We start from the raw sequence: 27,512 nt of genomic DNA, 5'->3' as shown, positions 1-27,512 counted from the left end.
CTAAATAGAAGGAAATTTTCCCTGTCACAATTCAAATCAAACCATTTATGCAGCCATCCACTCTACCTATTGGTAAGCTTGATTTTGACATAATAGCCACTGGCATAGACCCTTCCTGTCTGAGGTTAGCCCATATTGGATAGTGAAATGGGGATTCCCCCCTCCACAAACAAGATAATAGACTGCAATTATAACCCTAATTCAAATGGAAAATTTGAGAGGCATAAATATAAGATCGTTACAGAGATGCTAGAGTGTGTGCACCTGTAACTTAGTCATTCTTGCAACAGGTATGTGCTTGCTTCAATCTCTCACTCAGACAAGAGGTTGTTGTCTCCTGAAGAATCATCACTTGGGAGTACAGGTGACTAAGCAGCAACCAGAAGAAACACTTAGGAAATGATTGATTCACAGCACTTTTAAATTACTTAGCTTCCTGTGCCTCTCAGTGGTAAAATGAAGAGCTTAGACTAGACAGTTTCTAAGGTCCTGTTCTCCCCAAAGATTTCCATTGTTTTCCATTTTGGACTTATTACACTGAGTGATTGAGTTCTGACTCCGTGACACAATCAAAGCCTCTTTTTTTTTTTTTAATTTTATTATGTTATGTTAGTCCATACAATACATCATTGGTTTTTGATGTGGTGATCCACGATCCATTGTTTTCATATAACACCCAGTGCTCCATGCAGTACGTGCCCTCCTTAATACCCATCACTGGGCTAACCAGTTCCCCCTCCCCCTCCCCTCTAGAACCCTCAATTTGTTTCTCAGGTCCATAGTCTCTCATGGTTCATCTCTCCCTCCAATTCCCCCCGCCCATTTTTCCCTTCCTTCTCCTAATGTCCTCCATGCTATTCCTTATGCTCCACAAATAAGTGAAACCATATGATAATTGACTTTCTCTGCTTGACTTATTTCACTTAGCATAATCTCCTCCAGTCCCATCCATGTTGATGTAAAAGTTGGGTACTCATCCTTTCTGATGGCTGAGTAATATTCCATTGTATATATGGACCACATCATCTTTATCCATTCATCTGTTGAAGGGCATCTCGGCTCTTTCCACAGTTTGGCTATTACAGACATTGCTGCTCTGAACATTGGGGTGCATATGGCCCTCTTATCAAAGGCTCTTATTATTAAACAGCATGGAGCAGGAGGAAAGAGTGATGACTCATCCTTGGTTGTTCTGGATCTGAAGCCCTCTAGTGGGTAGAGAGTTAGTTAATTGAGATTCCCAAGTCTGGACTTTTAATATTTGAAATAAAATATTTGGCCTTTGATTTTTTTTCTAGAGGTAAAATAGGATCATTGATTTAAAAAACATTTAAGACTTTCCAGTATGTTATTCTCTGCTGAACACCAGATTGATTATGTGATATTCCTGGACAGAAGATTTACAATCTAAAACTGAATAAGAAGCTAACCCTGGAGAAAGTATTGGAAATACTTAGGAGAAGGAAAAATGACCATTTCTTGGGAGAACACCACAATGTTATTTAGACACTCATTTTAAGATGATGAAAGAACATTTCTTGACACTGTGTCAGAACAGAAGTCTTTCCTTTCATCCCCTTTGCTCCTTCCACCCTAACCCTTAGTTACTGGGGAGTTGGGGGGGGGGGTTCTTACCAGAAAAAAGAAATTAAGTATTTTAAACAGAGGAATGTAATGCTGGAGATGGGCTGAATGAGCAAAGAAAACGAACAGGGTTTCATGGCTCCCAGAGGTTCATAACAATAAAAAGCCACTGCCACCCCTTGAAGCAAAGAGACCTCAAGGTACCTGGTGGAAGCTGCACCACAGTGAGCCTGACCAGCAAGAGATGGAGTCTCAAAGGAGATGCAGCTGGTTATCTGATAGGCAGCCTAAGGGAGAGAAAAGTATCCCTTCTCCATTCTCCTACCACAGTGTCCTCCATTGGCCAAATCTCACCCAAAGCCAACTGACCCAGGAGAGTGGAAAACACAGACTGCAGGGGCTGGCCCCTGTGATTCAGAGCAGGCAGAGGAAGGGTATGGAATTGCTCTGAGTGCAAATGGCCAGGGACAGGCATGATACAGAGTTTAACTAATACTATCAAAGCTGATAAATATTAGCAATAGAGAGGTTTGGTAGTCTTCCAGATGTTTGTAGAGTAGACTATGGATCTGTAGGACTGGCTTCATGGGCACATGATATGTGTAGTTGTACAGGCCCCACAAATTATGTAGCCAATACCATGCATTAATAATCTACAGCTGTAGTTGTGGAATATAGAGAATGTGGCTGTACTGTCATCTTTCCAGGATAGAGACACAAAGGACATTGGAAGCAGTGACCCTGAAGTTGATTTTGAGGGCTGAACAGTAGTGTCAGTCAAGATCCAGGGGCAAGGGGAAAGGGCTAATAGAAAAAGGGAAGGGACTAGAAGAGAAGGGACCCCCAGACTCTCACAGAGGGCCAACTCTATGTGGACTGAGATACAACCCAATATGTATGGGTAAATACTCTGCTACATCTTCTGAACTCCCAAGTGTGTGAGATCTGCCACTAGGAAGATTGAGTCTTTTTTGGTAAACAGCTGTGCCTGCCCTTTACAGAAATTACCAAGCCCAATAAAAGGATTATGATAATCATGTCACAGAAGAGAAAAGAAGATCCATGAAAACATATAAGTTTTCTGTGGAAGCACTTTGGTATGAAGAATTTGAAATCTGTAATAAAGATTAGAATTTTCTTATTCAGAACACTCAGTGTGCTTGATTTTGCAATTTCCTATGCTACTAAGCTCTTCTCATTCCTCTTTTATGTGTTGCTCAACAGTTATGGATCATAAAAGTTTTTAAATTCCTGGGTCTGTAGCTGTATTTAAGATCATCTGTTTTTATTCAGACCAAAGAGGCTGGACTCTTGAATTTTTATCTTTTATTTTACTAAGATCTTAGTACCAATGTTTATTTTGTAGGTAGTAAATTATATAGAGTCTCTCTTTTGATGTTGAGGTTTTTATTTAACAAATCTACTTAATGTTTACAATCTGCTAGGCATTGTTCTAAATGCCTTACAAATATTTGCACACAAAACTCTACCCACCTTAACTTCTCCATTTGTTAAAGCCCTTTATTAAAGGGCTCTTTAACAAAAAGACAGATTAACAAGAGAAAAACAGTTTAATGTATACAGTTTACATCATGTAGGAGAAACCTCAACAAAGAGTAACTCAAAGTGGTGGCTTAGAACTCTGGCCTATAAGGTGCTGTCATCTTCAACAATGAACAATAAATTTGTTTACAAGTGGCAGGACAAAGAAAAGCCGTTTTAGGCTTCCTAGGGTGGCAAACTCCAGGAAGATCAATATATGGGTAGAAACTAATGGAGTAAGGTATATTTGCAGATTGCTGTAGTGCCGTCTCTATGCTGATAAAAGTCTAGAGTCATCTCCAGTAAAGCAGAATTCGTATCCTGCCTTTAGGCAGGAAGGGTGGGGAGGTAGAGAGAGTTTTTCCTGTATTTGCTGCTTCCTAATTGTTGTCAGCTCAAAATAATGTTTATGTCAAGAAGTCATATTTTGGGGTGACATATTTGGTTTCCTTTGGAGACACTATTATTATTTCATTTTCAGAAGAGAAAACTGAGGCACAAAGTGAATGAACATGTAGCCTGAAATCCCTAAAATAGCCTTTTCTATTCTGTAACTCTTTTTTTTTCTTAAGATTTATTTATTTATTTATTTGACAGAAAGAGACACAGCGAGAGAAGGAACACAAGCAGGCGGAGTGGGAGAGGGAGAAGCAGGCTTCCTGCCGAGCAGGGAGCCCGATGCAGGGCTCGATCCCAGGACCCTGGGATCATGACCTGAGCTGAAGGCAGACGCTTAACGACTAAGCCACTCGGGTGCCCCTATTCTGTAATTCTTAAACTGATTTCCCTTTATTGAGGGTTTTTCACAAGCAGAAAGAAACAAGAGAAGTTTCTAGATCCTCTATACCTCCCTTACCTAAGTTCTATTCTATAGAATCATCTAAGAATACTTCTCTTAAACTGCTCATCCAAACTGCCACAGTACTCTGTGCATCATACCTACCATCCTTTAATGTCCACAAAAATTGTGTTAAAAAATCACCAAGTTTTTCTTAAAGCATACAAAATGCAAAGACTAACAAAAGGTATCTGCCCTGAAAGAGATACACAAGAGCTGAAGGCAGTGTGTTAGCAGGCAGGCAGGAATACCTGACACTCCTTGCTCCCAACACACACACACACACACACACACACACACGTGTAAGGAGAAAGGTAGAAGGGAAGCTTCCTTGAGAGGTGATTCTCACACTGAATCTTGAAGGGGAATATGTAGTTCACCAGCAGAAAAGCAAAAAAGAATTTCCAGGACTAGCATGTAGAGGGGCATAGGCATGACATAGCATACAAAGTGCAGGAGATGTGTTGTGTTAGAAGATAGTTTTCCCCCAAAAAAGATAAAGTCATGACTTTCATAGAGATGTTAAAATGAACATGTGTTAATGGCTCTCTCTCATCAGGCAGATTTTATAACAGTTCCAAAGATAAGTCCAAAGAACAGACACATTTATAGATCAGGAATATTGAAGAGAATGTGCAAATTGGGGCAAAACTGGCTTCTTCCACCAGTGAGAACAGAAGTCAACTGAACATCTATAAGACAGAATTTGCCTGTGTACAGACCATTCTTTTGTATTGCTACCACTTATTTAAAACTTACAGTTGTAAGATAGCTCCTATAGAATCAGAATCAGATAATGCAGAAGGTGACTCCTTCACATAGTTTTCCACTGAAGCTCAACTTTTCCCCTACAGTGACAGTAAGAGACAAAATTTGTTAAATATTCAGTAGTCACATCAAAGAGAGCCACAAATACCACATTGAAGAGTTTGGAGTTCTTTCTGCTAGTTTTAGTGTCTGGGTGAAGGAGATTCATGAACGGCCACGCTGGGAAATGCCAGAATCTCCTTTCATGGGATGGGCGGGGCAAGCCTGGGCAGGAGGTGGAAGCTTCACAGATAACACTACAAACATCCCAGCTAGACCCCAAGACCTGACATTTACTGCCTATCTGCTTGTACTCACTGACCTTTGTCCCACATTTTTCCTTAACTCTTTTTTCCAGCTTATCTCTTGACTCAGGCAAATGAAAGTGAAAACTCCCTGGAGCCATAGCGACTGCCCCAGCCAGCCCAGACCACCCAGACCACTTTGAACTTAACCCCTGACTCACGCTTGCACAGACGGACCATGGAGTGACCTGTAGAATGATCGATGACTACTTTTACCTCATAATACTAAAATCTCCACCCAAGGAAGAGCTTGAGCCTCTTTTACATAACATACCTTATGTATAGGCATGTTTTCTTAGGGCACACGCACGATCCTATGCCCGCCTCTACGTACGATGACAAGGCTTCTCTAGCTAAATATGCATCCTAGCCCTAAGTAAAAGGAATCCATCCACCCCTGCTAGGGAGTCACGGCTTTGGAAGCCATTCCCCCATGATCTCCTTATTTGCTGCAAATGAAGTTTTCTTTGTGCCACAACTCAGTCTGGTGCAATTTCTGACTCACCAAGGAGCGATCTCAAGGTTTGTTTGGTTACACAAGGACAGAGGCATGAATACAGTTTAGGAGCTTGATGCAGTAGATCAGTCAAATTCTGAGAGCCAGAGCCAAAGTAATAGTGAAGGGGAGAGCGGCTGACAAACACAGGACGTAGAATCAAGCAGATGTAATGAATGTGGCTGAGGGGGATGATGTGGAAAGAAGTTGTCTCTGATGGTTTCTGGATTCCTGGCTTAGACAATTGAGTGGATGGTGGCACATCCACCAACACAGGAGGAGCAAGTTTGTCAGGAAAGATAAGCTCAGTTTTGCACCTCTAGAGCTTGAGGTGCCTACAGGATGTGGGTAAATACATCGAGAAGGCTGATGGAAAGGGACCCCAGGAGGCTTGGGATGGCAGTTGTCTCTGCGAGCGGTCAAGCGGGAGGCGCAGCAGAGAAAGAGCCCTGAAAGGTTCTAGGAGGCTCTGGCCTAGAAAGGCGCCACGGGCCACAGTCGCAAGCAGTGAGGGCTGCAACCTAGGACTGCACCGGCTCGGGGCTCTTCCGCCCGTTGGGCCCCGCCCAGCCTGCCCAGACCCGCAGCGAACAGACCCCACTTCCGCTTCCGGCCCCGAGCTAGACGGCAGGCGGCGCGGAGCCAGGCCGAGGCTGGAGGGCGCTTGGCGGCGGCGGCGGGAGCAGCCTTCGTGTGGCGGGTGGGCTCTTGTGAGCGGGTGTGGTGGGCCTCGGAGGGCCTCGGCTGGCAGGGCAGGCCGCCCGGGGCGGATGCGGCGGCCGCTGCCCTCGGGCCCAGCAGCGGCCCCCGGGCGTGAAGGCGACGCGCGAGGCTCAAGGAAGCGAGGCCGGCGGCCAGGGCCAGGAGAAGCGGGAGGCTGCGGCCCTGAGGCCGGGGGACGAGAGGAGAGCAGGCAAAAGAGGAGAATGGTGGCCCGGGCGTCTGGGAGAGAAGAGGTGGAAAGTGACGAGTCGGGTGAGGTGTCCGGGGCTGGGAAGGCTGCTGTGAGGCGGCGAGAGGAGGGTCTGGGGGGCCAGGATGCCTTGGGACCCATCAGAGCCTTAGGGCTTAGAAGAAGCCAAGGAGGCGGAGCTCCCCTTGCAGTTGGGAAGACAGTAAGAAAGCACTCAGGGGTCGCTCCAATTTTGGCATTTGCACCTCAGCCTGCCTCATCGTTGTTTCACACTAGTGTTTAACTTGAATTTGTGTGGGCTTTACCGATGCACGTGGTTGACCAGGAGAGGGGGAAGAACAGGAATTCTCTTAGAAGGTGTTTGCCCTGTTAGGAGCCCTTGGTCAGAATTACTGTAAGAGGAATTCCTCGTAGTGATCCATTTTGGCTAGTGTGAAGTGATATTGGTGCTAGAGGTTATTCAGCTGCCTTGGAATTTATGCAGGTTCGTATGTAGTTCCTTAACAGAAATTAGGTCTTTCATTTAAAAGCAGTTGTATATTCCCATACAGCTATTCAGGGAAATAAAAGTGGATGGCTTCACAATTTTTAAATTTCAAGTAGTATTGCTTTTTCCTCCTTAATATAAAACCTTTTCTGGTATGTTTTGTTGTTTTGATCAGCCAAGGAAAAAAGAAAAGTTACTGAAGCCTCAAGTGATGATCCACAGCCAGGGATTGACCTGGTAAGAAAGGAATCATTAACCAGTTCGGAATCTTTCCAAACAGTGGAGTGCAGTGAATTTCAAAGTATGGCTTTCTTGCAGTCTTTGGGTAAGGAAGGTTTGGTAGAAGGTATTAAAAGAAGAATTCGAATTAAAAAACTTAAAAGCTTAGAAAGCCCACCTTTCAAAATAACTGAAAATAAGGCTACACAAAATATTAAGGTTGAATTCCAAGATGAACTGTACAAGAATACTCCAAAATATTCTTGTAACAGCTTGTCACCTGGAGTAGAAAGTAATTCCATTTTAAAATTACATGATTGCAATTGTTTCCCCCATTCCAAGGGTTGTAATGATGAAAATAACCTTTCATATAAGCCTGATGGTGAACGTATGCATGTACCAGAAAATTCCTCAAAGTTAAAGAAAGAAAACTTTAGGAGTCTTGCAGATAAGAGTGACACAAATAATACTCCTCAGCTTTTACAAACTGGAGAAAACTTAATGGGAGTAAATAAGTTATTGCTTGAAGAAACTGATTTATACCAAAGTAAAAGTAATGGCTTGTTTTCCTGCCTTCAGAATGAAAAAAATAAATACTCAATAGAGGAGAGCAATGTTGGGAGAAAACCCAGGAAAAGGATGAAGGTGTCTGAAAAAGGAGATGAAATGATTATTGAGATGAACTTCTCTAATGTGTATAGCAAGTCTGAATTGGTGTTACAGGAAAATCAAACAGGTGCTGAGGGTAAAGGAGCAGAGACTTTAGAGGCTAAAAAAAGTCCTTTAAAAGTTTTGAGAAAAATAAACCACAATACATTCTCCCCGATGGATCATTTATTAAGTCTTCCAGAAACAGCAGGAAAAAAAACAAGTCCTGGACCTCATGTAAATGCAATGTTTCAGAAAACCCTTGAGCCACTTTCAGAAGAAGAAACAAAAAATGCTTCACAGCCCTTAGGATTTAAAAACATGGAGCCAGAAGAGTATCTTAAGTCGATGCGAAGCTCAGTAGTGAAATTACCTAGTGATTGCCATCTTATTGAAAAGAGATCTTCTCGGGAAGACTTGAGAAATGAAGCTGAAGAATTGAAGTTAGGCTGTCACAGAACAATACCGATGACTGGTAAAAGAACTTGGCCTTGTTATTCCTGTGCTAGAATATCTGCCCAGTGTTGGAAAAAGTCTTCCTTGCCAGATACAAATAACTTTCTGCCTGGGTCTCAGGAAAGTTTTAGGCAAGGTGATTTTCTTAAACACCAAACAAATCAAACTCATGTAACTGATTCTAAATTATCATTACAAAGCTCCATAACAGAAACAAACCGTGAATCTTCAAGTAAAGAAAACTTGGATTCTAATTTAAATTGTTTGTCTTCAGTCTCTACAGTAGAACCTACTTTAATGATTATAAAGGAACCCATAATTGATGGTAAAAAGATGAAGTCAGAGGAACCAAGCAGAAGTGGGTCAGAGGTAGTTTCTAATACTACTGAAGATACTCAGCTAACTAATGTGCCTCAAAACTTAACAGGAAGTAAAAAAAAAGATAGAGGGAATTTAACAAAATTTAATTTGACAGTGGCTTCCCAGGATGGCCAGGAAGCAAATAACTCTATAGGCAAAACTATTCATCGAAAAGCATGCATTGCTAAGCAAACCCTTGTGGTTCCAGACTTGGTTAAAATACTGAACACAGGACGGCTGACTAATTTTAAAATTCCGTTACTTAAGAATAAAACAGAAAAAAGAAAAGAAATAAATGCCAGGTCATCAGAGAGAGAAGGATGTAGTCCCCTAGAACTTCTTGACAATTTATCTGGAGCAGAGGTAAGACAAAATAGGAATAAAGAAAATTTCTCTACAGTAACTTTAGGACCTCAATCTTTGAGAATACAAAATAGTGTAACTCCAGTGCAAGCTATTTCTGACTCATGCAGCTGCAAGAATTCCTGTATTATTTCTTCAAGCTTTTTAAAGCACGGTAATGATAATAAACCATCCAACCACATCTCTGAACCAGGCAATATTATTTCAAATAAGGAAGCTGTTTCTCTCACAGTTGAAAGAAACGCTTTTTCTTGTGATCTTGCGTGTATAGAGCAAAGTCCTGCTTTCTGCTCTAATGAACAAGAATCATTCAAACCAGTTTCCTCTGAAGTTAGTGGTAGAGAAACGACTAAGAACTTTTCAGAAATTAAAATGGCATTTCCAGATATTCTTAAAGCATATGAAGATGATGTCCTCTTAATTGATGTCATTCAAGATGACCCAGACCTCTTTGGGGTCTCCAATGAAGGGGAGCTCTCATTTACTTCAGAGTTCCCTATGATAAACCAGGAACCCAATGTTGCTGAAGAGCACCAATCAACAGACTCTAAGCACATGGAACTTCCAGAAAAAAAAGAACCAAGCGATGACTTGAGGTATGCATGTTCAAGTATGCCTTTTGGTGCAGATTATTGTTGGGGGTTTCAAAAGCACTTTCTGCTTTAGAGTATCACTAATTTATTCAGTGATCATTGAAGCTCCATTATTTTTTTTAAACCCATTTATTTACTAAATGTAATACAGCATATTACTGCTGAGACCTGGACATGTCATTATTCTTAGTCAAAATAAAACAATTACATATATCTTGGAAATTATAATGGGGCAGATTAGCTGTTCAGAATTTAAAAAGATGGTTTGTAAAGTGGCTTTTAAAATTACTAACATTGCTTCTTTCAAAAGTAAATTTGTTTTCCTATTTTCTTTAATTATTACAACTATGCAGATATACTTTTATTTCAGCCAAGTTATTTATTAAGAACTATATGTTTTAACCCATCTTCTGTGGCTTCCTTCTTAGATAAAAAAAATTATTTTTTTAAGGAACATAGAAGCCTTAGAAAAGTTTATTTGACATATTTAGGACTTGAGAGTAGAATCAAAAGTTAAACCAGTTTTCACAGGAAAATAGCATTTTCTCATGGTTCTACTTTTTAAGGTGATTGTTATAACTGATGATTTAGCCCCCAAAGAGGGCAAGTTTGCCTGAGGCAACTTTAAAATGGAACCAAGTAGTAACCTTCGCGCTCAGGAATTTGATCCATTCTGGTTGGTCCAAATTTTATATTATGTCATATTTTACTAAACTTTTATGATTCTTTAAGCTCTAATTTATATGTTACAATACTTGAATAAAGGAATGTTTTGTGAACAGACTCAAAAGGAAACATGAAAACATTTTCTGCTAAGATTCACTGCTACATGACTTAAGTCTCTGGTATTTATAAATTTTATTTAGTTACTTTTGTGATATCATATTCTTCTTGATGTTCTTAGTGCTTCAAGAAATTGTTACTTATCACCAAATAGAATACTTTCTGTCTGCTAAATGGAGGATTAAGAGCTTTATTATTTATTTTTAGTGATGTAATGAGATAGGATTGATAATCTGCCCATTTTGAAGATGGAAAAAATAAAGATGACAAGTTGTCACTTGTCCAGGGTCACACTGCTAATAACATAATCTGGATTTAATTTAGGCCTGTCTTACTTTAGAATTAGTGCTTAAGAAAAAAAATTAGTGGTTAGGAACTTGACCTTTATAGTCTTTATAGTTTTTTAATCTTCTCCTTGTCACCTATCAGCTATGAGACCTCTTACGCAAATTATTTTATCTTATCTGTAAAAAGGGAAGATACTTGCCTCCAGCTCATGCAGGTTAAATCAAAGAAAGGATTTTGGTTTTAGCATGGCACTGGGTGAGGAGTAAGGGTTCAATAGAAGGTAGTTATTGAACGTGATTTTAACTCTTGTTATACCATGCTTCCTTTGAGGAATACAAAGGGAAATTAGAGCAAATTTTGTATTTAAGAGCAAACATCTCTGTTAGCTAATAAGATGTTGATAAAGGGCTACCACCAAAGGTAGAAAGAGAAAACTGTGAATTGGGCAGAAAGTTTGTTTTCTGTTCTTTTTTTTTTTTTTAAGTATAATGGCTGATTTTGAAAAAGTGATACATGTTCATTACATTAAAAGTATAAAAGGGGGAATCCTACCACCCCAAATAGCAAATTAATTGCTGCAGTGCCTGGGTGGCTCAGTTGGCTAAGTGGCTGCCTTCGGCTCAGGTCATGATCCCAAGGTCCTGGGATCAAGCCCTGAGTCGGGCTCCCTGCTCAGTGGGGAGCCTGCTTCTCCCTCTCCCTCTGCCTGCCGCTCTGCCTATCTGTGCTCGCTCTCTATGTCTCTGTCAAATAAATAAAATCTTTAAAAAAAAAAAACAAACAAATTAATTGCTAACAATTTGTATTCATTTAGGCATATAGGTAAATATAATTTTATAAAAATTGTATCGTGCCAGTTTTTAGTAAAAACACTTTTATTAACTCTTAATAGAGGGGAGGGGGACTAAAGCAAACCTAAAGGGATTGCTGAAACAATATACTTCTCTATCACAAGAAATTTAGTTTCTAAATGTCTCTCTTAAGTTAGTAAGAAAGATTATTTAAAAGTTTGAATTTTATTGTGACTTTTAAAAAATTGTGTCCTAAGTTCAGACAGCATTTGCTTTCCTGACATGAAAGATGAACATAACAGTACACTTTGGCTTTTTCTCCCAGTCTTGCCTCCAACTTTTTTGTTGCAGAAAAAAAAAAAGTTTTATATTGTTAAGCCTTGTGTCCTTAACATTCTCATCAGTAATCTGAATTCCCAAAGACTCTTACTTTTAGTTATGTATTTAAATTGATTCAGTCCCTACCACCAATCCTTTTACTTTCCTCTAATATTGACTATTTAGTTGGCTAGATTTCAGAGCAATTTATTTTTTCAAGATGAGTTCATGATGGCTCTGTTCTTTAAGATCTTGGATACATAAGAATGTTGTCTAAGAGCAAATTGGGTATAAACTTCTCAATTTATGTTTTTCCTCTTTACAACTATATAATCATTTCTACCTGCTTTCTGGCTTTGAGTGTTGTTGTGGAAAAGTCTGAAGCCAAACTAATTGTCTGTCACCCCTCTAAACTGCTGCCACCACTTCCACCATTGTCGTCTTCTTTTCCTTCTCCCTCTTCCTCCTCTGCTCTCAGTTGGTTCTCCTGAACAAGGTGAACCATTTTGATTTGCATTATCAAATTTACTTCAGATGGTCTTTGAACTTCATTTCTCTTTATTTCAAAAGCACCAATTATACTTTTATTGGCTCTTTTTTCTTTCATATCTGCTTCTGAAATTTTGGTTTTCAAGTAAACTTGAAAATTTCCTCAATAGTTATTTTAAATTTTTTCTGCAGTAGAAATACCAGTTTTATAATCATCCACAGTGCTAGGATAAACTTAACAGGGAAAAATTGAGGTATGATAACCAGAGGGTCTGCTAATAGTTGTGCAGAAAGTTGTCAATGGTCTAGAACTAAATGAAGCTTAAAATATAATTTCAAATTTCAAATATCTCCCTTTTATCAACCAGTTGCTAGTTCATATACTACTTTTTCTTCATGCTAAGACAGTAGGAGGTTGAAGGCTTTTAGACTTGAGTTTGCATTTTACAGGAACAGAAATTAAAGTTGGGAGGGTTAGGCCCAGATACTGTCAGAGGCTCTGGACTGCCTCTTTTGTTAAAACAGGTAGACAAACCTAAGTTAATTCAATTATTGGGGGAAGTGTTCTCAGACCTGGTTAGGGAGAATTTGTAAGATGTTTAAGTTATGTTAGAATGCTTATTCATTGTTGATAAACAGTGGTTAAAGCCCATATTAAAATCCAAATTATTAAAACCATATCGGAACTAACTCACTAACACTTGAACTGATGAGCTTGGCAATGTATAATTTGTGAAATTGGTAAAAGTTTTTGAAGTAGCCTGTAAATACAGTTGGAAATCTGAGAATGTCTGTAATAGTGCTGGGCTTAGAACATAAGATTATCTTCAATCACAATTTTATTATATCCTAAAATTTCAGTTGGCTGATATTATACAGTGGACCATTGAGATTTTAAGAATCTGCCAAGTATTCAAGGGAATTATTATGTAGCCTTGGAGGAAAAATCAATATGTCTGAAACAAAAATATATAAACTGAAGTACTAAGAATACTGTGGTTTAGAAAAAAGGGATGAAAAGGCAACTTGGGAAAGTCAAAATTTCTGCTGATTCTTGAAGTTTGGATTGATTTAGATTTAACAAAGGGGAAGAAGGAAAAAAAGTTTGGTGGGGGGAGAAACATAATGAAGAAAGAGTGGGCAGAAGATAAAGGTAGATATGAATATGGTTGTGTAGGACAGATTATGAAGCATTTCCTGACTCTTTCAGAGTTAGGAGCCCTTTCTGTTCCCATAGCACCTTCTCTACCTTGCTTATGGCACTGATTTTATGGTAGTATAATTTACATCTTTCTCATCTGTTAAATTCTTGGACTTCTTGAGGGTAGGAAATGTCCATGTTTCACTTACTTTTGCAAGCCCAATCCGTCATACTTTGAGGGAAGGGAGAGAATTAAACTTTTAATTTCTACTATAGTAGACTATTCCTCAGGCATCTAGATTTGAATGTATGTAAGTGGAGACAGTGAATCTTTTCTTTCTAAAGCAAATAGATGTTGATGAATAGTGGGAAATAAGACTGGATAATAGGGTGATGCCAGATTAAGAAGGTTGGAAAGTTGGGCATCAGAATTTGAACTCACCAGTACAGAACTGATGCTGGTGATCAGTGAGAGTTATACCATCTTTGCAAATTGGATTTAAATTCATAAGGAACATTGTACATTCTGAATCTGGTAGTAATAAACACAAACTTACAGAGGGGAAAATGCCTGACACCAAGGTCATTCAAATGACTCAAAGGTCCTTCTTTCTCTCCCTTGTATATTTGGACTCTGTAACCTGTCTTTCAGGACCCTTACCTTGCTCCATTCTCCCTTTCCACTGAATATCTGAGACATTCTGTAGTGCAAAATTTTACACTCAATTGTCAAAACCGATATTTAGTGTCTACCCTATGCTAGATACATCACATATTTTATTTAGTAAAATAATTCTGAGGTTGAAACTGACCCTATCTTTTTATTTTAACTTTTTTGAGTATAGTTGACATACAATGTTATATTAGTTTCAGGTATACAGCATAGTGACTCAACATCTCTCTACTCTATGCTGTGCTCACCACAAGTGTAGCTACCATCTCTCGCCATACAACACTATTATAATATCATTGACTATTTCCTATGCTGTGCCCTTTATTCCCATGACTTATGCATTCCATAACTAGAAGCCTGTATCTCTTCTCCTTCACCCACTTGTCCCATACCCCTACCCCCCTTCCTTCTGGCAACTATCAGTTTATTCTCTATAGGTTTGATTCTGCTTTTTGTTTATTCATTTGTTTTTTAGATTCCGCATATGAGTGAAATCATATAGTATTTGTCTTTCTCAGTCTGACTGATTTCACTTAGCATAATACCCTGTAGGTCCATCCGTGTTGTTGCAATAGCATGCTCATCCTTTTTTAGTGCTGTATAATATGTGTAGGTGTGTGTGTGTGTGTGTGTTTGTATACTACATCTTCCTTATCCATTCATCTATCAGTGGATACTTAGGTTGCGTCCATATCTTGGCTAATGTAAACAATGCTGCAGTAAACAGAGATGCATATGTTAGTGTTTTCATTTTCTTTCAGTAGTAGCATTATTGGATCATATGGTAGATCTATTTTTAATTTTTTGAGGAACCTCCATACTATTTTCCATAGAGGCTGTACCAATTTGCATTCTCACCAACAGTGCACAAGGGTTCCTTTTTCTCCACATCCTCACCAACACTTGTTATTTCTTGTGTTTTTTATTTTAACCATTCTGACAGGTGTAAAGTAATCTCTCATTGGTTTTGATTTGCATTTTTCTGATGATTGGTGATATTGAGCATCTTTTCATGTGTCCATTGGCCATCTGTGTGTCTTCTTTGGAAAAATGTCTGTTCATTTCCTCCAAAACTAGCTGTCTTTAAAATTGAATCAAAGTGTTTAACTTTCCAAAGGACACACAGCTAGTAAGTTAGTAAGGGCTGAGATCTGAACCCAGGGTAACCTGCTCTGAAGTTTGTCTCCCCGGCCCAAAACAATGCTGGGAGAGTGGCATTTTGGTTATTTCTATGTCTTTAATTCGATTATTCTACATTTTGCCACAGAACATTAATTTACTTTTGATCTCTTTTCTGTCTCATCTCTTTAAAGTGGCAGGTGGAATAGTATGAAGTGTCATTCTATTTTTACTTTTGTCTCTTTTGGACCACATAAACCACTGTTTTTTTGTTTTTGCCAGAATATATGGTATTGTACTTGATGAAGTGATCATTTGTAGTATCAGGAGACCTAGCACCTCACACCATGGCATCAGGTTAGGCAACCTCTGGCCAATGAATTGGATAATATTTCTCTGCTTTTGGCCACTGGTATTTGCAGAATAATTGCCCTAGTAAATTTGTGGCAGCCTTGTTCAGAAACAGAGTACGTGAATGTGTAAATAAATGAACACCGACCACAAGGCAGCTAGTTAACTCTAAAAAAAGCAGTAACATCCTGAATTTTTTTGGGCAATAGTTTTCAGACTTGTTCTGCTAGTAATTATTATAGAGCAGTTCTGTTCCATCTTTTTGTCAATTATCCTTAGTAAAGAGTCATAATTGCATTATAATTCAGTACATACATAGGAATATGTGAAACAGTAGATGTACAAAAACAATATTTTCTTTACTACAAGGGATGTTGTATCATATTTTGTATTTTATTTTGTTTTATAAAAAAAAATCCTGGATGGAACACATTAAACTTCATCGTCCCCTTGTAAAATGCTCTGGTTAGAGGATAAACTTGATGTAATCCATGTAGTTCTTCAGAAGCCTCTTTTACTCCCCTCTCCTTTTTGCTCAGATCTTCTCTTTTGCTTCCCTGTACTTCTTCTGTAGCCTCACCCAAGTCTGTTTCTTTCCTTTCTTCCTCCTACCCTTCATTTAAAAAAAAATTATTTAAATTCAGTTAACATATAGTGTATTATTAGTTTCAGAGTTAGAGATCAGTGATTCATCAGTTGTGTGTAACACCCAGTGCTCATTACATCAAGTGCCCTCCTTAATGCACATCACCAAGTTACCCCCTCCCTCCACCCACTTCCCCTCCAGCAACCCTCAATTTCCTATGATTAAGAGTCTCTTATGGTTTGTCTCCCTCTCTATCTCATTTTTTTTTCTTTCCTTCATTTTTGAACCTTCCCACTCCATCAAGGCAGAACTATATCTTTCTATTCCACCAGTGCAAAACTATAAAATAATTTGCGTGGATTATAATGTTGCTTTATTATTTTTTTTAAACTCAGATGAATTTAACCTCTTTATGGCTCTCAAATTCAAAACAAAACTAAATTACTTCTAATAAGAGTGGCATGTGCAATTTTACCTTCTTTGTGAGTTATTCATACTAAAAAGTTTCTCACGCTTATAAACTATGCCAGCAGTATTAAAAAATACTGTTTTAATATAGTACTTTCAAATTAAAGCAATACACTTGCTATACCTTTTTATTTAATTAATTAATTTATTTATTTATTTATTGCAGGAATAACCTATGTGTCTGGAACTATCCCTATTTGAGAATGTAACTTTCAGGATAATTAGCAACTGCAAAAACATCCCTCAATTCTTCTCTATTTGGGTCACTTAATTGTATTCATGTTATTACTTTAATATCTCCCACAGTTTTTCCTTCCTCTCAATTCTCACTGCTACTATTTAATTCATCGTTCTCCTAGATTATTGTAATGAACTCCTGGTTAATCTTCCTGAATTCTTTTAGTTTATACTCCTTCATAGTGATATTCTGAAATAGAAATTGATCTGCCAGTGACTGCTACATTGCTTCAGTGGCTTTGAGCCACCTGAGGATAGAGTCTAAATTGCTTGGCATGTCTTTTTAAGGCTCTTTAGTGGAGTGCATCCATTCTGTCTTCGACAATTATGATTTTAGTGGGGAGGATAGGGGAGTGAAAGGCTAATGAAAGATAAGCACAACAATCAGCTCACTGTTTTCACAGTATGTCATGTTGAATCCTTTTGCATATTTTTTTTTTTAAGATTTTTATTTATTTGAGAGAGAGCATGAGTGGGTGGGGGCGCGGGGCAGGGGGAGAGGGAGAAGCAGACTCCTTACTGAGCAGGGAGCCAGATACAGGGCTCAGTCCCAGGCCCCTGGGATCATGACCTGAGCCAAAGGCAGACGCTTAACTGACTGAGCCACCCAGGCACCCCTGCATAACAGGCGCCCCTGCATGTTTCTTTACCTGGAAGTCCCTTTCTTTTTATTCAGTTATCCTTCAAATCTCATCTGAGCTGTTATTCTAGGAATTTGTTCCAATAGTTCTCTTGGCACATATCTCAGTATATTATGTCTGTCTGTATGTGAGTTCCTAGACAGGAGAGGCATCTTCATTTGAGTCTCCCTAGTGTCGGGGCAGGAAGATGTTAGGTGCTAAGTATACGGAGAGCAACTAGACACACATGGGCCTTGTCCTCACTGAGCTTTTGATCCACCAAGAGAGGCAGATAATTAAGCCAGTACAATCAAATAGGATAGGAGAAGTGCAAGATGTTACAGGCTTCCTGGTCAAAATGACATTTAAGATGAACACTAAAGGATTAGTAGGAATTAGCCAATTGGTGAAGAAAAATAAATAGAATTTTGTCATAGAAGAACTAGCCAATGTAAAGGCCCACAGAGAAAGGCATGTCATAACTGAGAAACAGAAATAACGTCCCAAGGCTTAGGGTTCATATGGCAAGAAATAAAGCTACAAAATGTGCAGAAAGCTCAGTCATTAAGGACCTTTCAAATAGGATGACCATAGAATTTATTTTCTGAACTGCAAAACTTTTGAGAGTGAAATGAGGAGCTTTTAATAAGATATGCCAAGACAACAGGCATAAACAGACCATCCTAGATAAACTAGAAGTCATGGTGAGTTTGAACTTTATCCTAAGAGAATTATAGGGATTCACCAAAGGACTTTTAAATAGACCAGATTTCCATTTTAAAAATCATTATAGCTCTGGTGTGGAGAATAAATTGGTAGGGAGCTATTGTAATAATTAGGCCAAAGGACGTGATGACTTCAAACAGAAATGGGAGTGTATTTGAAAGAGATTTAGGACATGAAGATTGATTAATCTGATTGATTAATCAGAGATAGGAGTTAAGAATGATACCTGGTTTCTCTCTTATTTCAAAGAAAGGCATTATAATTCTCTGATATGAAGTGGCAAGATTGGGGATGTGTTCTGGTCATGATGTCAAATTTAGACATGTTGAGTTGGAGAGATCTTAGAAATACTAAAATGGAGATATTTAGTAGATAGAATCCAGAAGAGGGAAAGAATTAGGGGAGGAGATTTGCATATTACAGGTCTTCTGTTTGTATTATTGTTTTCTCATTCTTTAAACTGTGTATTTCTGATTGTTTCTAGGTTTTATGTCAGGGAGCAAATACTTCATGTTTTCCAAAGACTTTATAAAGAATGATGTATATAAAATGTTTTATTTGGTTTTTCTCTTTCATGGGTAGGAAGTAATCCTGAACCAATGAGCAGTCGTAGAGCTGTAGGATAGGTTTAATAAAACTAATTTATTAAATGAAAAAAAATGGGGTATTATGGGTATTTTTTGTATTTTATTCTGTGTACTTTTATATATTTCTAATTTTTAAAAAATGGAATAATGTTTGGCCATTTATTTTTAAGTGGCTCCTATAGATGTAGTTTTCATTTGTTGAGCCTATGCTATTGGGTTTTTTTTTTTTCTGGCTTTTGTTTTGTTTGTTTTTAGATTTTATTTATTTGTCAGAAGGAGAGAGAGAGAGAGAGAACAAGCAGGCTGGCAGAGGGAGAAGCAGGCTTCCTGCTGAGCAAGGAGCCCAGTGTGGGACTTGATCCCAGGATCCTGGGATCATGACTTGAGCTGAAGGCAGATGCTTAACCGACTGAACCAGCCAGGTGTCCCTATGCTATTGGCTTTAAAAACATTTTATCTCATTTAATCCTCATAATAACTTCATGGATAGGTGATAATTCCCATTTTACAGATATGGTTAGACTCAAAGAAATTACATAATGTTGCTATAGTTGACATAGTTAAGTGGCAGAACAATATTTGAAGCCAACTTGGTTAAACTCTGATTTCCGTACCCTTGACCTTTAGACCATATGTTGTCTTTAGAGACTACAAAAAAAGGATTCAAACTGTTCTCAAACTATCTTCCTTTTACATTGGCAGTAAAATATATATACACATACTTCAGAATAGAAGTTAAGTGTCAGCTTATATTGGTGTAATACTTTAAAATTGTTTTGAATGCTTGATATATGTCATCAGGTTCTCTCTGAGTAACCATTTGAATGGCAGCACTCCCTAACAATTGTGGCATAGAGAACCAAATGAGGAATCTACTTGGGTATGCTGGGTTCTGAGCTCCAGTGTAGTACTCTGTCCTTGGAGGACTTGAGCTGATATTCACCAGCTACTAATGCTGGTAATATATAATGTTGAGAAGTAGATAGTTCTGTGTAGAATCCTTTATAATGTTCAAGCTCTGTTTGCTTTATAATAGAAAACTTCCTATACTGGATCCTGGAATGATGAAGTCAGAGATCTGTGCTTCCTTATCAGCAGGTAAAATTTGACATTTTCAAATTATGCAGTATTGAAGTATCTTTTTATATCTCTATTTGGGCCTAGTCAAAATTAATTCATTAAATAGGAAGCTCTTCATTTTAGAGTCTGTTAACTATATGTTTTATGGTTTGTCAGTTTTCCTCAGTTTTAATTGCTTGGTTGGCAGATAAGATTTTGAGAAATTTTCCATTTGATTAGTTAGTAAATAACTTTGTTAGCTTTATCTCCGAAGGATAGATCATTGACCTTAGAAACTTTTGTGGCCTTATTTTGAAATGGAAATATATGTTTAAGCTTTATCACATTTTAAATCTGAATCCGTATTAGAATTTTTTATAATTAACAGTTTATCATAAGTTTAAATACTTGGATCCTTACTTCACAGGAAATATTTTGAAAGTTAATTGTATTTTGATTTTCAAGTTTTAAAAATATATTCAATGTAGCTGGACATAAGAAACATTTTTACATTTATCTTGATATATCTCAATTATGTCTTAGTGCCAATTCTTTTTATATCGTATAGTGGAGTTATTTTAAAAGAGAGGGAGGAATAATTGTATAGTTTGCTGAAAACTACTTCACATTGGTCACATTGGACTTTAAAAGAGTCTCTGAATTCTAACTCATTTTTAGAACAATCTTTGAATGATTTAGTTATTTTGCTGTATAAAGTTTCTACAGTTGAATATTATTTCTTTTCAGCAAATGAGTTAAAACATGATTCCAAAGGTGAAAACATTTCCTTAGGGGAAGTTACTAATGAGACCTGTGAAAGTGAAAAGCTGGGAAACTTCAGTGAACACATAAAAAGTTCAGACTTGGATGAAGAGGTACTAGGGAATCTTGTATTTTGTTATTTCCTGGTCTAAATCATGGTAATGCAGGAATTCATCTTAACAGTGCTGTCAGTAGTTCAGACCTGGATGAAAAGGTGCTGTGAAGAATCTTTTTTTTTTTCCTTTAAATTCAATTAGCCAACATATAGTACATCATTAGTTTCAGATGTAGTATTCAGTAATTCATCAGTTGCATATAACACCCAATGCTCATCACATCATGTGCCCTCCTTAATGCCCATCACCAATTACCCCATTCCACCACCCACCTCCCCTCCAGCAACCCTCAATTTGTTCCCTATAGTTAAGAGTCTCTCATGGTTTTTCTCCCTCTTTTTGTGACTTCCCATTCTGTTTTTCCTCCCTTTCCCTATGGTCCTCTGCACTGTTTCTTATATTCTACCTATGAGTGAAACCATATGATAATTGTCTTTCTCTGATTGACTTATTTCACTTAGCATAATACCCTCCAATTCCATCCATGTCAGACTGAATGGTAAGTATTCATCCTTTCTGATGGCTCAGTAATAGTCCATTGTATATATACACCACATCTTCTTTATCCATTCATCTGTTGATGGACATCTAGGCTCTTTCCACAGTTTGGCTATTGTGAACATTGCTGCTATAACCATTGGGGTGCGGATGCCCCTTCGGATCACTACATTTGTATCTTTTGGGTAAATACCCAGTAGTGTAATTGCTGGGTCATAGGGTAGCTCTATTTTTAACTTCTCAAAGAACCTCCATACTGTTTTCCAGAGTGGCTGTACCAGCTTGCATTCCCACCAACACTGTAAGAGGGTTCCCCTTTCTCCACATCCTCACCATGGCTGTTGTTTCCTGAGTTGTTAATTTTAGCCATTCTGACTGGTGTGAGGTGGTATCTCATTGGGATTTTGATTTGTATTTCCCTGATGCCAAGTGTTGTGGAGCATTTGTTCGTGTGTCTATTGGCCATTTGTATGTCTTCTTTGGAGAAATGCCTGTTCATGTTTTCTGCCCATTCCTCAATTGGATTGTTTTTTGGGTGTTGAGTTTGATAAGTTTTTTAGAGATATTGGATACTAGCCCTTTATTTGATACATCATTTGTAAATATCTTCTCCCATTTTGTAGGTTGCCTTTTAGGTTTGTTGACTGTTTCCTTTGCTGTGCAGAAGCTTTTGATCTTGATGAAGTCCCAGTTGTTCATGTTTACTTTTGTTTCCCTTGCCATTGGAGACAGATGTTGCTGTGGCCGAGGTCAAAGAGGTTGCTGCCTGTGTTCTCCTCTAGGATTTTGATGGATTTCTGTCTTTTGTTGAGGTCTTTCATCCATTTTGAGTTTATCTTTGTGTATGGTGTAAGAGAATGGTCCAGTTTCATTCTTCTGCACGTGGCTGTCCAAGTTTCCCAGTGCCATTTATTGAAGAGAGATTATCTTTTTTCCATTGGATATTCTTTCCTGCTTTGTCAAAGATTACTTGACCACAGAGTTGAGGGTCCATTTCTGGGTTGTCTCTTCTGTTCCATTGGTCTATGTGTCCATTTTTATGTCAGTCCAATACTATCTTGATTACAACTTTGTAATAGAGCTTGAAATCAGGCATTGTGATGCCACTAGCTTTGCTTTTTTTTTTTTTTTTTTTTTCAACAATCCCCTGGCTATTCAGGGTCTTTTTTGGTTCCATACAAATTTTAGGATTATTTGTTCTAGCTCTGTGAAAAATGTTGATGGTATTTTGATAGGGATTTCATTGAATGTGTAGATTGCTCTGGGTAGTATATACATTTTAATGATATTTGTTCTTCCAATCCATGAGCATGTAATGGTTTTCCATTTGTTTGTGTCTTCCTCAATTTCTTCATACGTGTTCTGTAGTTTCCAGAGTATAGATCCTTTACCTCTTTGGTTAGGTTTATTCCTAGGTATCTAATGGTTTTTGGTGCAATTGTTAGTGGGATCTATTCCTTAATTTCTCTTTCTTACGGTCTCATTGTTAGTGTATGGAAATGCTACTGATTTCTGTGCATTGATTTTGTATCCTGCCATGTTGCTGAATTGCTGTATGAGTTCTGGCACTTTTAGGGTAGAGTCTTTGGGTTTTCCACATAAAGTATCATGTCATCTGCAAAGAGTGAGAACTTGACTTCTTCTTTGCCAATTTGAATTCCTTTTATTTCTTTTTGTTGTCTGATTGCTGAGGAACCTCCATACTGTTTTCCAGAGTGGCTGTACCAGCTTGCATTAACAAGTGGTCAGAATGGGCATCCAGTCATGTTCCTGATCTTAGGGGAAAAGCTCTCACTTTTCCCCCATTGAGAATGATATTCTCTGGGGGTTTTTTGTAAGTAACTTTTATGATATTGAGGTATGTTCCCTCTATCCCTACACTGTGGAGAGTTTTAATCAAGAAAGGTTGCTGTATTTTGTCAAATGCCTTTTCTGGATCAGTTGAGAGGATCATATGGTTCTTGTCCTTTCTTTTATTAATGTGATGTATCACGTTGATTGATTTGCAAGTGTTGAACCATCCTGGCAGCCCAGGAATAAGTCTCATTTGGACAGTGAGTAATCCTTTTAATGTACTATTGAATCTTGTTGGCTAGTATCTTGGTGAGAATTTTGGCATCCATCTTCATCAGGGATATTGGTCTTTGTCTGGTTTTGGGATCAAGGTAATGCTGGCCTCATAGAACAAGTTTGGAAGTTTTCCTTCCATTTCTATATTTTGAAACTGTGGATATTCTTTTGCATTTTCTTATTTCTTGGTCTGAATAGTTGTAATACAGATTCATCATAACAGTATGGTCAGGTGATAAGTGTAACTTACTTATTGAGTAAAAGAATCACATCATTCTGCCCAGAGGATATATTGTTTGATACTTTGTATAAGCACACTATCAACAGGTTTCCTTTGTCTGGGAAAGTGGGGTGTTTAATTATGTATTTAGCCTTTTTTTTAGTATCCTGAAGTTGATCTCAAACTTACATAAATCTAAATTGTTACATATTTTCCTGCCTCATTAAACACAGAGTACTGAATATCATTTGATCTTTGAAATTTAAGAATATCATAGTACCTGAGGGCTATGAATGCACGTATCAGCTATTTAACCACAGACATAGAAGGCATAGGAATTGGAGCTAAACCTAACTTGATGGTGGAACATACCATTGGCATATGATATGGGGAAAAATTTAGATATCAAGTTTATTCTTGTTTTCTGCCAGAAGAAGTTTGTGATTGTCTTAACCTTTTGCATAATTTAATTGACTCCTAGGCAACTATTTCATATTTTCTTTTTTCTCATTATTCCTTCTTATTCATCCTCACAGCTGATAGTCTAGTTTTGTACTTCACCAAAAAATTTGAAGTAACTGGAAAAGAACTTCCTAATTCCCTACCAATACATTAGCCCCCTTAACCTGCATCTGCTCCCAAAACTCCAGCTTCTCCTCAATTACACTAGATGATCTAGCCAAGGTTATTTCTTCCACCTGTGTGTTAAAGTCCATCTCTTCTCTCTCTTAAAATACTACTCCAGTAATTCTTCTTTTATTATGGGATTATTCTCATCAATATATAAACATGCTGTTCTCTCATCTTCAAACAAAACAAAACAAACAAAATAAGATGATTCCATAGTCCGATTTTTCTTTTCAGCTGTCATCCTATTTCTCAAAGGCTTATCTTTACCCACCATCTCTAGTTTCTCTCCTCTGGTTCTCTTGAATCCATTCCAAAGTTATTTGCCTTCACTGCAACTAAAACTATCCTTAAACTCTCCAGTGACCTCCTTGTTGCTGGATCTAATGGACATTATCTGTCTTAATCTTACTTGACCTATCCTCTTTATTTGTCACAGTTAATGACACTTTCCTTAAAACCCTGACTTTCAGGGTAGACATACATGCCTGGTTTATTTTCTGCCTTTTTGTCTGCAACTTCCAAGTTGATTTTGCTGGTCTCTCCTGATCTCCCTGAATTCTACATATGGGAGTTACTCAGAGCCTAGACCATGATGTGTTCTTTCTTATCTAGATTTGCTCATTAGATGGTCCCATCCAGCTTCATTGCATTAAATGCCATCTCTGTGCTAAGACTCTCAAATTTATAACTGCATCCTGAACTACTTCTCTGAACTGCAGACGTTTATGTCTAGTTGCCTACTGAATTTGTCCATTTACATGTCCAATTGGACATCTCAAACTTAACATGTTCAAACTGAATTCCTGAGATATCTATATACAGCCTATTAGAGACTCATTTCAGATGTAAGGATACATATAGACTGAAAGCAAAGGAATGGAAAAAGATGTTCCTTGAAAATGGAAACAAAAAGCTGGTGTAGCTATACATATATCAAACAAAATAGACTTTAAAACAGAGAGTGTAATTAAAGACAAAGGCAATACATAATGATAAAGTAGTCAATCCAGCAAGAAAATATAACATTTATAAATATATATGTGCCTAACATAGGAACACCAGAATATATAAAGTAGATAATAACAGACCTAAACGGATAAATAGACAGCAATACAATAATAGTAGAGGACTTTAACATCTGACTTACATGGGTCATCAAGATTGAAAATCAATAAGGAAACATAAGCCTTAAGTGACATATTTAAGATGAGATGGACTTAATAGATATATATGGAACATTCCATCTAAAAACAGCGAATATACATTCTTCTTAAGTGCACACAAAACATACTCTAGGATAGATAATGTGTTAGGCCACAAAGCAAGCCTCAATAAATGCAAGAAAATTTAAATCATATCAAGCATCCCTTCCTACCACAATTGTATGAAACTAGAATTCAGTTACAAGAAGAAAATTGGAAAAATCACAAATAATCTGGAGATTTAACAACATGCTACTGAGCAATCGACGGGTCATAGAAGAAATCAAGAGAGAACTCAAACAGTAACTAGACACAATGAAAACAGAAATAGGGCATACAAAAATCTATGCAAAAGCAGTTCTAAGAGGGAATTTCATAGCATTCAGGTCTACCTCCAGAAACCAGAGAAATCTCAAACAACTTAACTGTACACCTAAAGGAACTAGAGAAAGAATAAACAAAGCCAAAAGTTAATAGAAGGAAGGAAATAATAAAGGTCAGGATGGAAATAAGTGAAATAGAGAATAAAAAGGCAATAGAAAATATCAATGACTCATAAGAGTTGGTTCTTTGAAAAGAGAAAATTGACAAACTTTTGGCTGGACTAACCAAAAAAAAAGTGGAGGGGGGAACTCAAATAAATAAAATCAGAAATGAAAGGGGAGGACTTATAACTGATACCAAAGAAATACTATGAACAATTAATTATGGGCCAACAAATTGGACAACTTTGAAAAAAATAAATTCCTAGAAACATGATCTTCCAAGAGTGAATTATGAAGAAATGGAAATTCTGATTACAACAATTACTAGTAAGGAGATTCAGTCAGCAATCAAAAACCTCCCAACAAATAAAAGCAGGACCAGACAGCTTCACCAGTGAATTCTATCAAACATTCAAAGAAAATTTAATACCTACTCTTCTCAAATTTTTCCCCCAAATTGAAGAGACTGGAACATTTCCAGACTCATTTTAGAAGGTCAGCATTATTGTGACACAAAAATCAGACATGGATACCAAAGAAAATTATAGGCTAAAATCCCTAATGATCACAGATGCAGAAATCTTCAACAAAACATTAGCAAACTGAATTCAATAATATATTTAAAGGATCATACACTATGATTTAGTGGGATATATTCCACAAATGCAAGGATGATTCAACATCCACATATCAATCAGTGTGATATGCTACATTAACAAAATGAAAGATAAAAACATATCTCAATAGATGCAGAAAAGCATTTGACAAAATTCAACATCATTTATGATAAGAATTGTCAACAAAGTGAGTCTAGAGAGAACGTACCTCCACATATTCAAGACCATATATGACAAATCCACAGCTAAGTCATATGCAACAGTGAAAGGTCAAAAGCTTTCCTCTGAGATCAGGAACAAGACAAGGAATCCTACTGTCCCTTCTTTTATTCAACATAGTATTGGAATACTAACAAGGACAGTTAGGCAAAAAAAAGAAAAGATACCCAAATTGGAAAGGAAGAAGTAAAACTGTCACTATTTGCCAATGTCATGATATCATTTATAGAAAACCCTCAAGACTCCACCAAAAAAAAACACAAAAAACCTGTTAGAACTAATGAATGGGATTCAGTAAAGTTTCAGGATATAAAATTAATATACAAAAAAATCTATTGTGTTTTTATATAGTAATAATGAGCTATCAGAGAAATCCAAAAATGCCTATTTATAATCACATCAAAAAGAGTAAAATGCCTATGAATAAATTAAACCAAGGAGGTGAAACACCTGTACACTGAAAACTATAAGACAGTGATGAAAGAATTTGAAGACACAAACAGATGGAAATATATTCCATTCCCATAGGATTAGAAGAATTAATATTGTTTAAATGACCATACTACCCAAAGCAATGTACAGATTCAGTGCAATCCCTATCAAAATTCAAATGGCATTTTTCACAGAACTAGAGCAAATAATTCTAAAATGTATATAGAACCACAAAAGACCTTGAATAACCAAAGCAGTTGGTTATTCAAAGAACAAGGATCTTGTTCTGAGGTTTCACACTTCCTTGTTTCAAACTATACTATAAAGCTATAGTAATCAAAACAGTATGGTATTGGCATAAAAACAGACACATGGATCAATGGAACAGAATAGAGAGCTCAGAAGTAAACCACA

The 27,512-nt window shown here is 37.5% G+C and overlaps 1 protein-coding gene across 1 annotated transcript in view; it reads left to right on the top strand.

Moving 5' to 3' along the window:
* The first annotated feature begins 6,342 nt into the window (after positions 1-6,342).
* Positions 6,343-27,512, top strand: part of TOPAZ1 (testis and ovary specific PAZ domain containing 1) — a 110,934-nt gene continuing 89,764 nt past the window's right edge. The window contains 6 exon segments of the mRNA XM_034991111.1: positions 6,343-6,608; positions 6,610-6,687; positions 7,016-7,017; positions 7,148-9,614; positions 19,825-19,886; positions 20,595-20,722. Coding sequence (XP_034847002.1) covers positions 6,343-6,608; positions 6,610-6,687; positions 7,016-7,017; positions 7,148-9,614; positions 19,825-19,886; positions 20,595-20,722 — 3,003 coding nt within the window.

The sequence above is a fragment of the Mirounga leonina genome, unplaced genomic scaffold (genome assembly GCF_011800145.1).
Source record: "Mirounga leonina isolate KUSES-001 unplaced genomic scaffold, KU_Mleo_1.0 Mir_115, whole genome shotgun sequence".
NCBI lineage: Eukaryota > Metazoa > Chordata > Mammalia > Carnivora > Phocidae > Mirounga > Mirounga leonina.
Note: the sequence above shows the minus strand (reverse complement) of the source record. Positions and strands in the feature narration are given on the sequence as shown.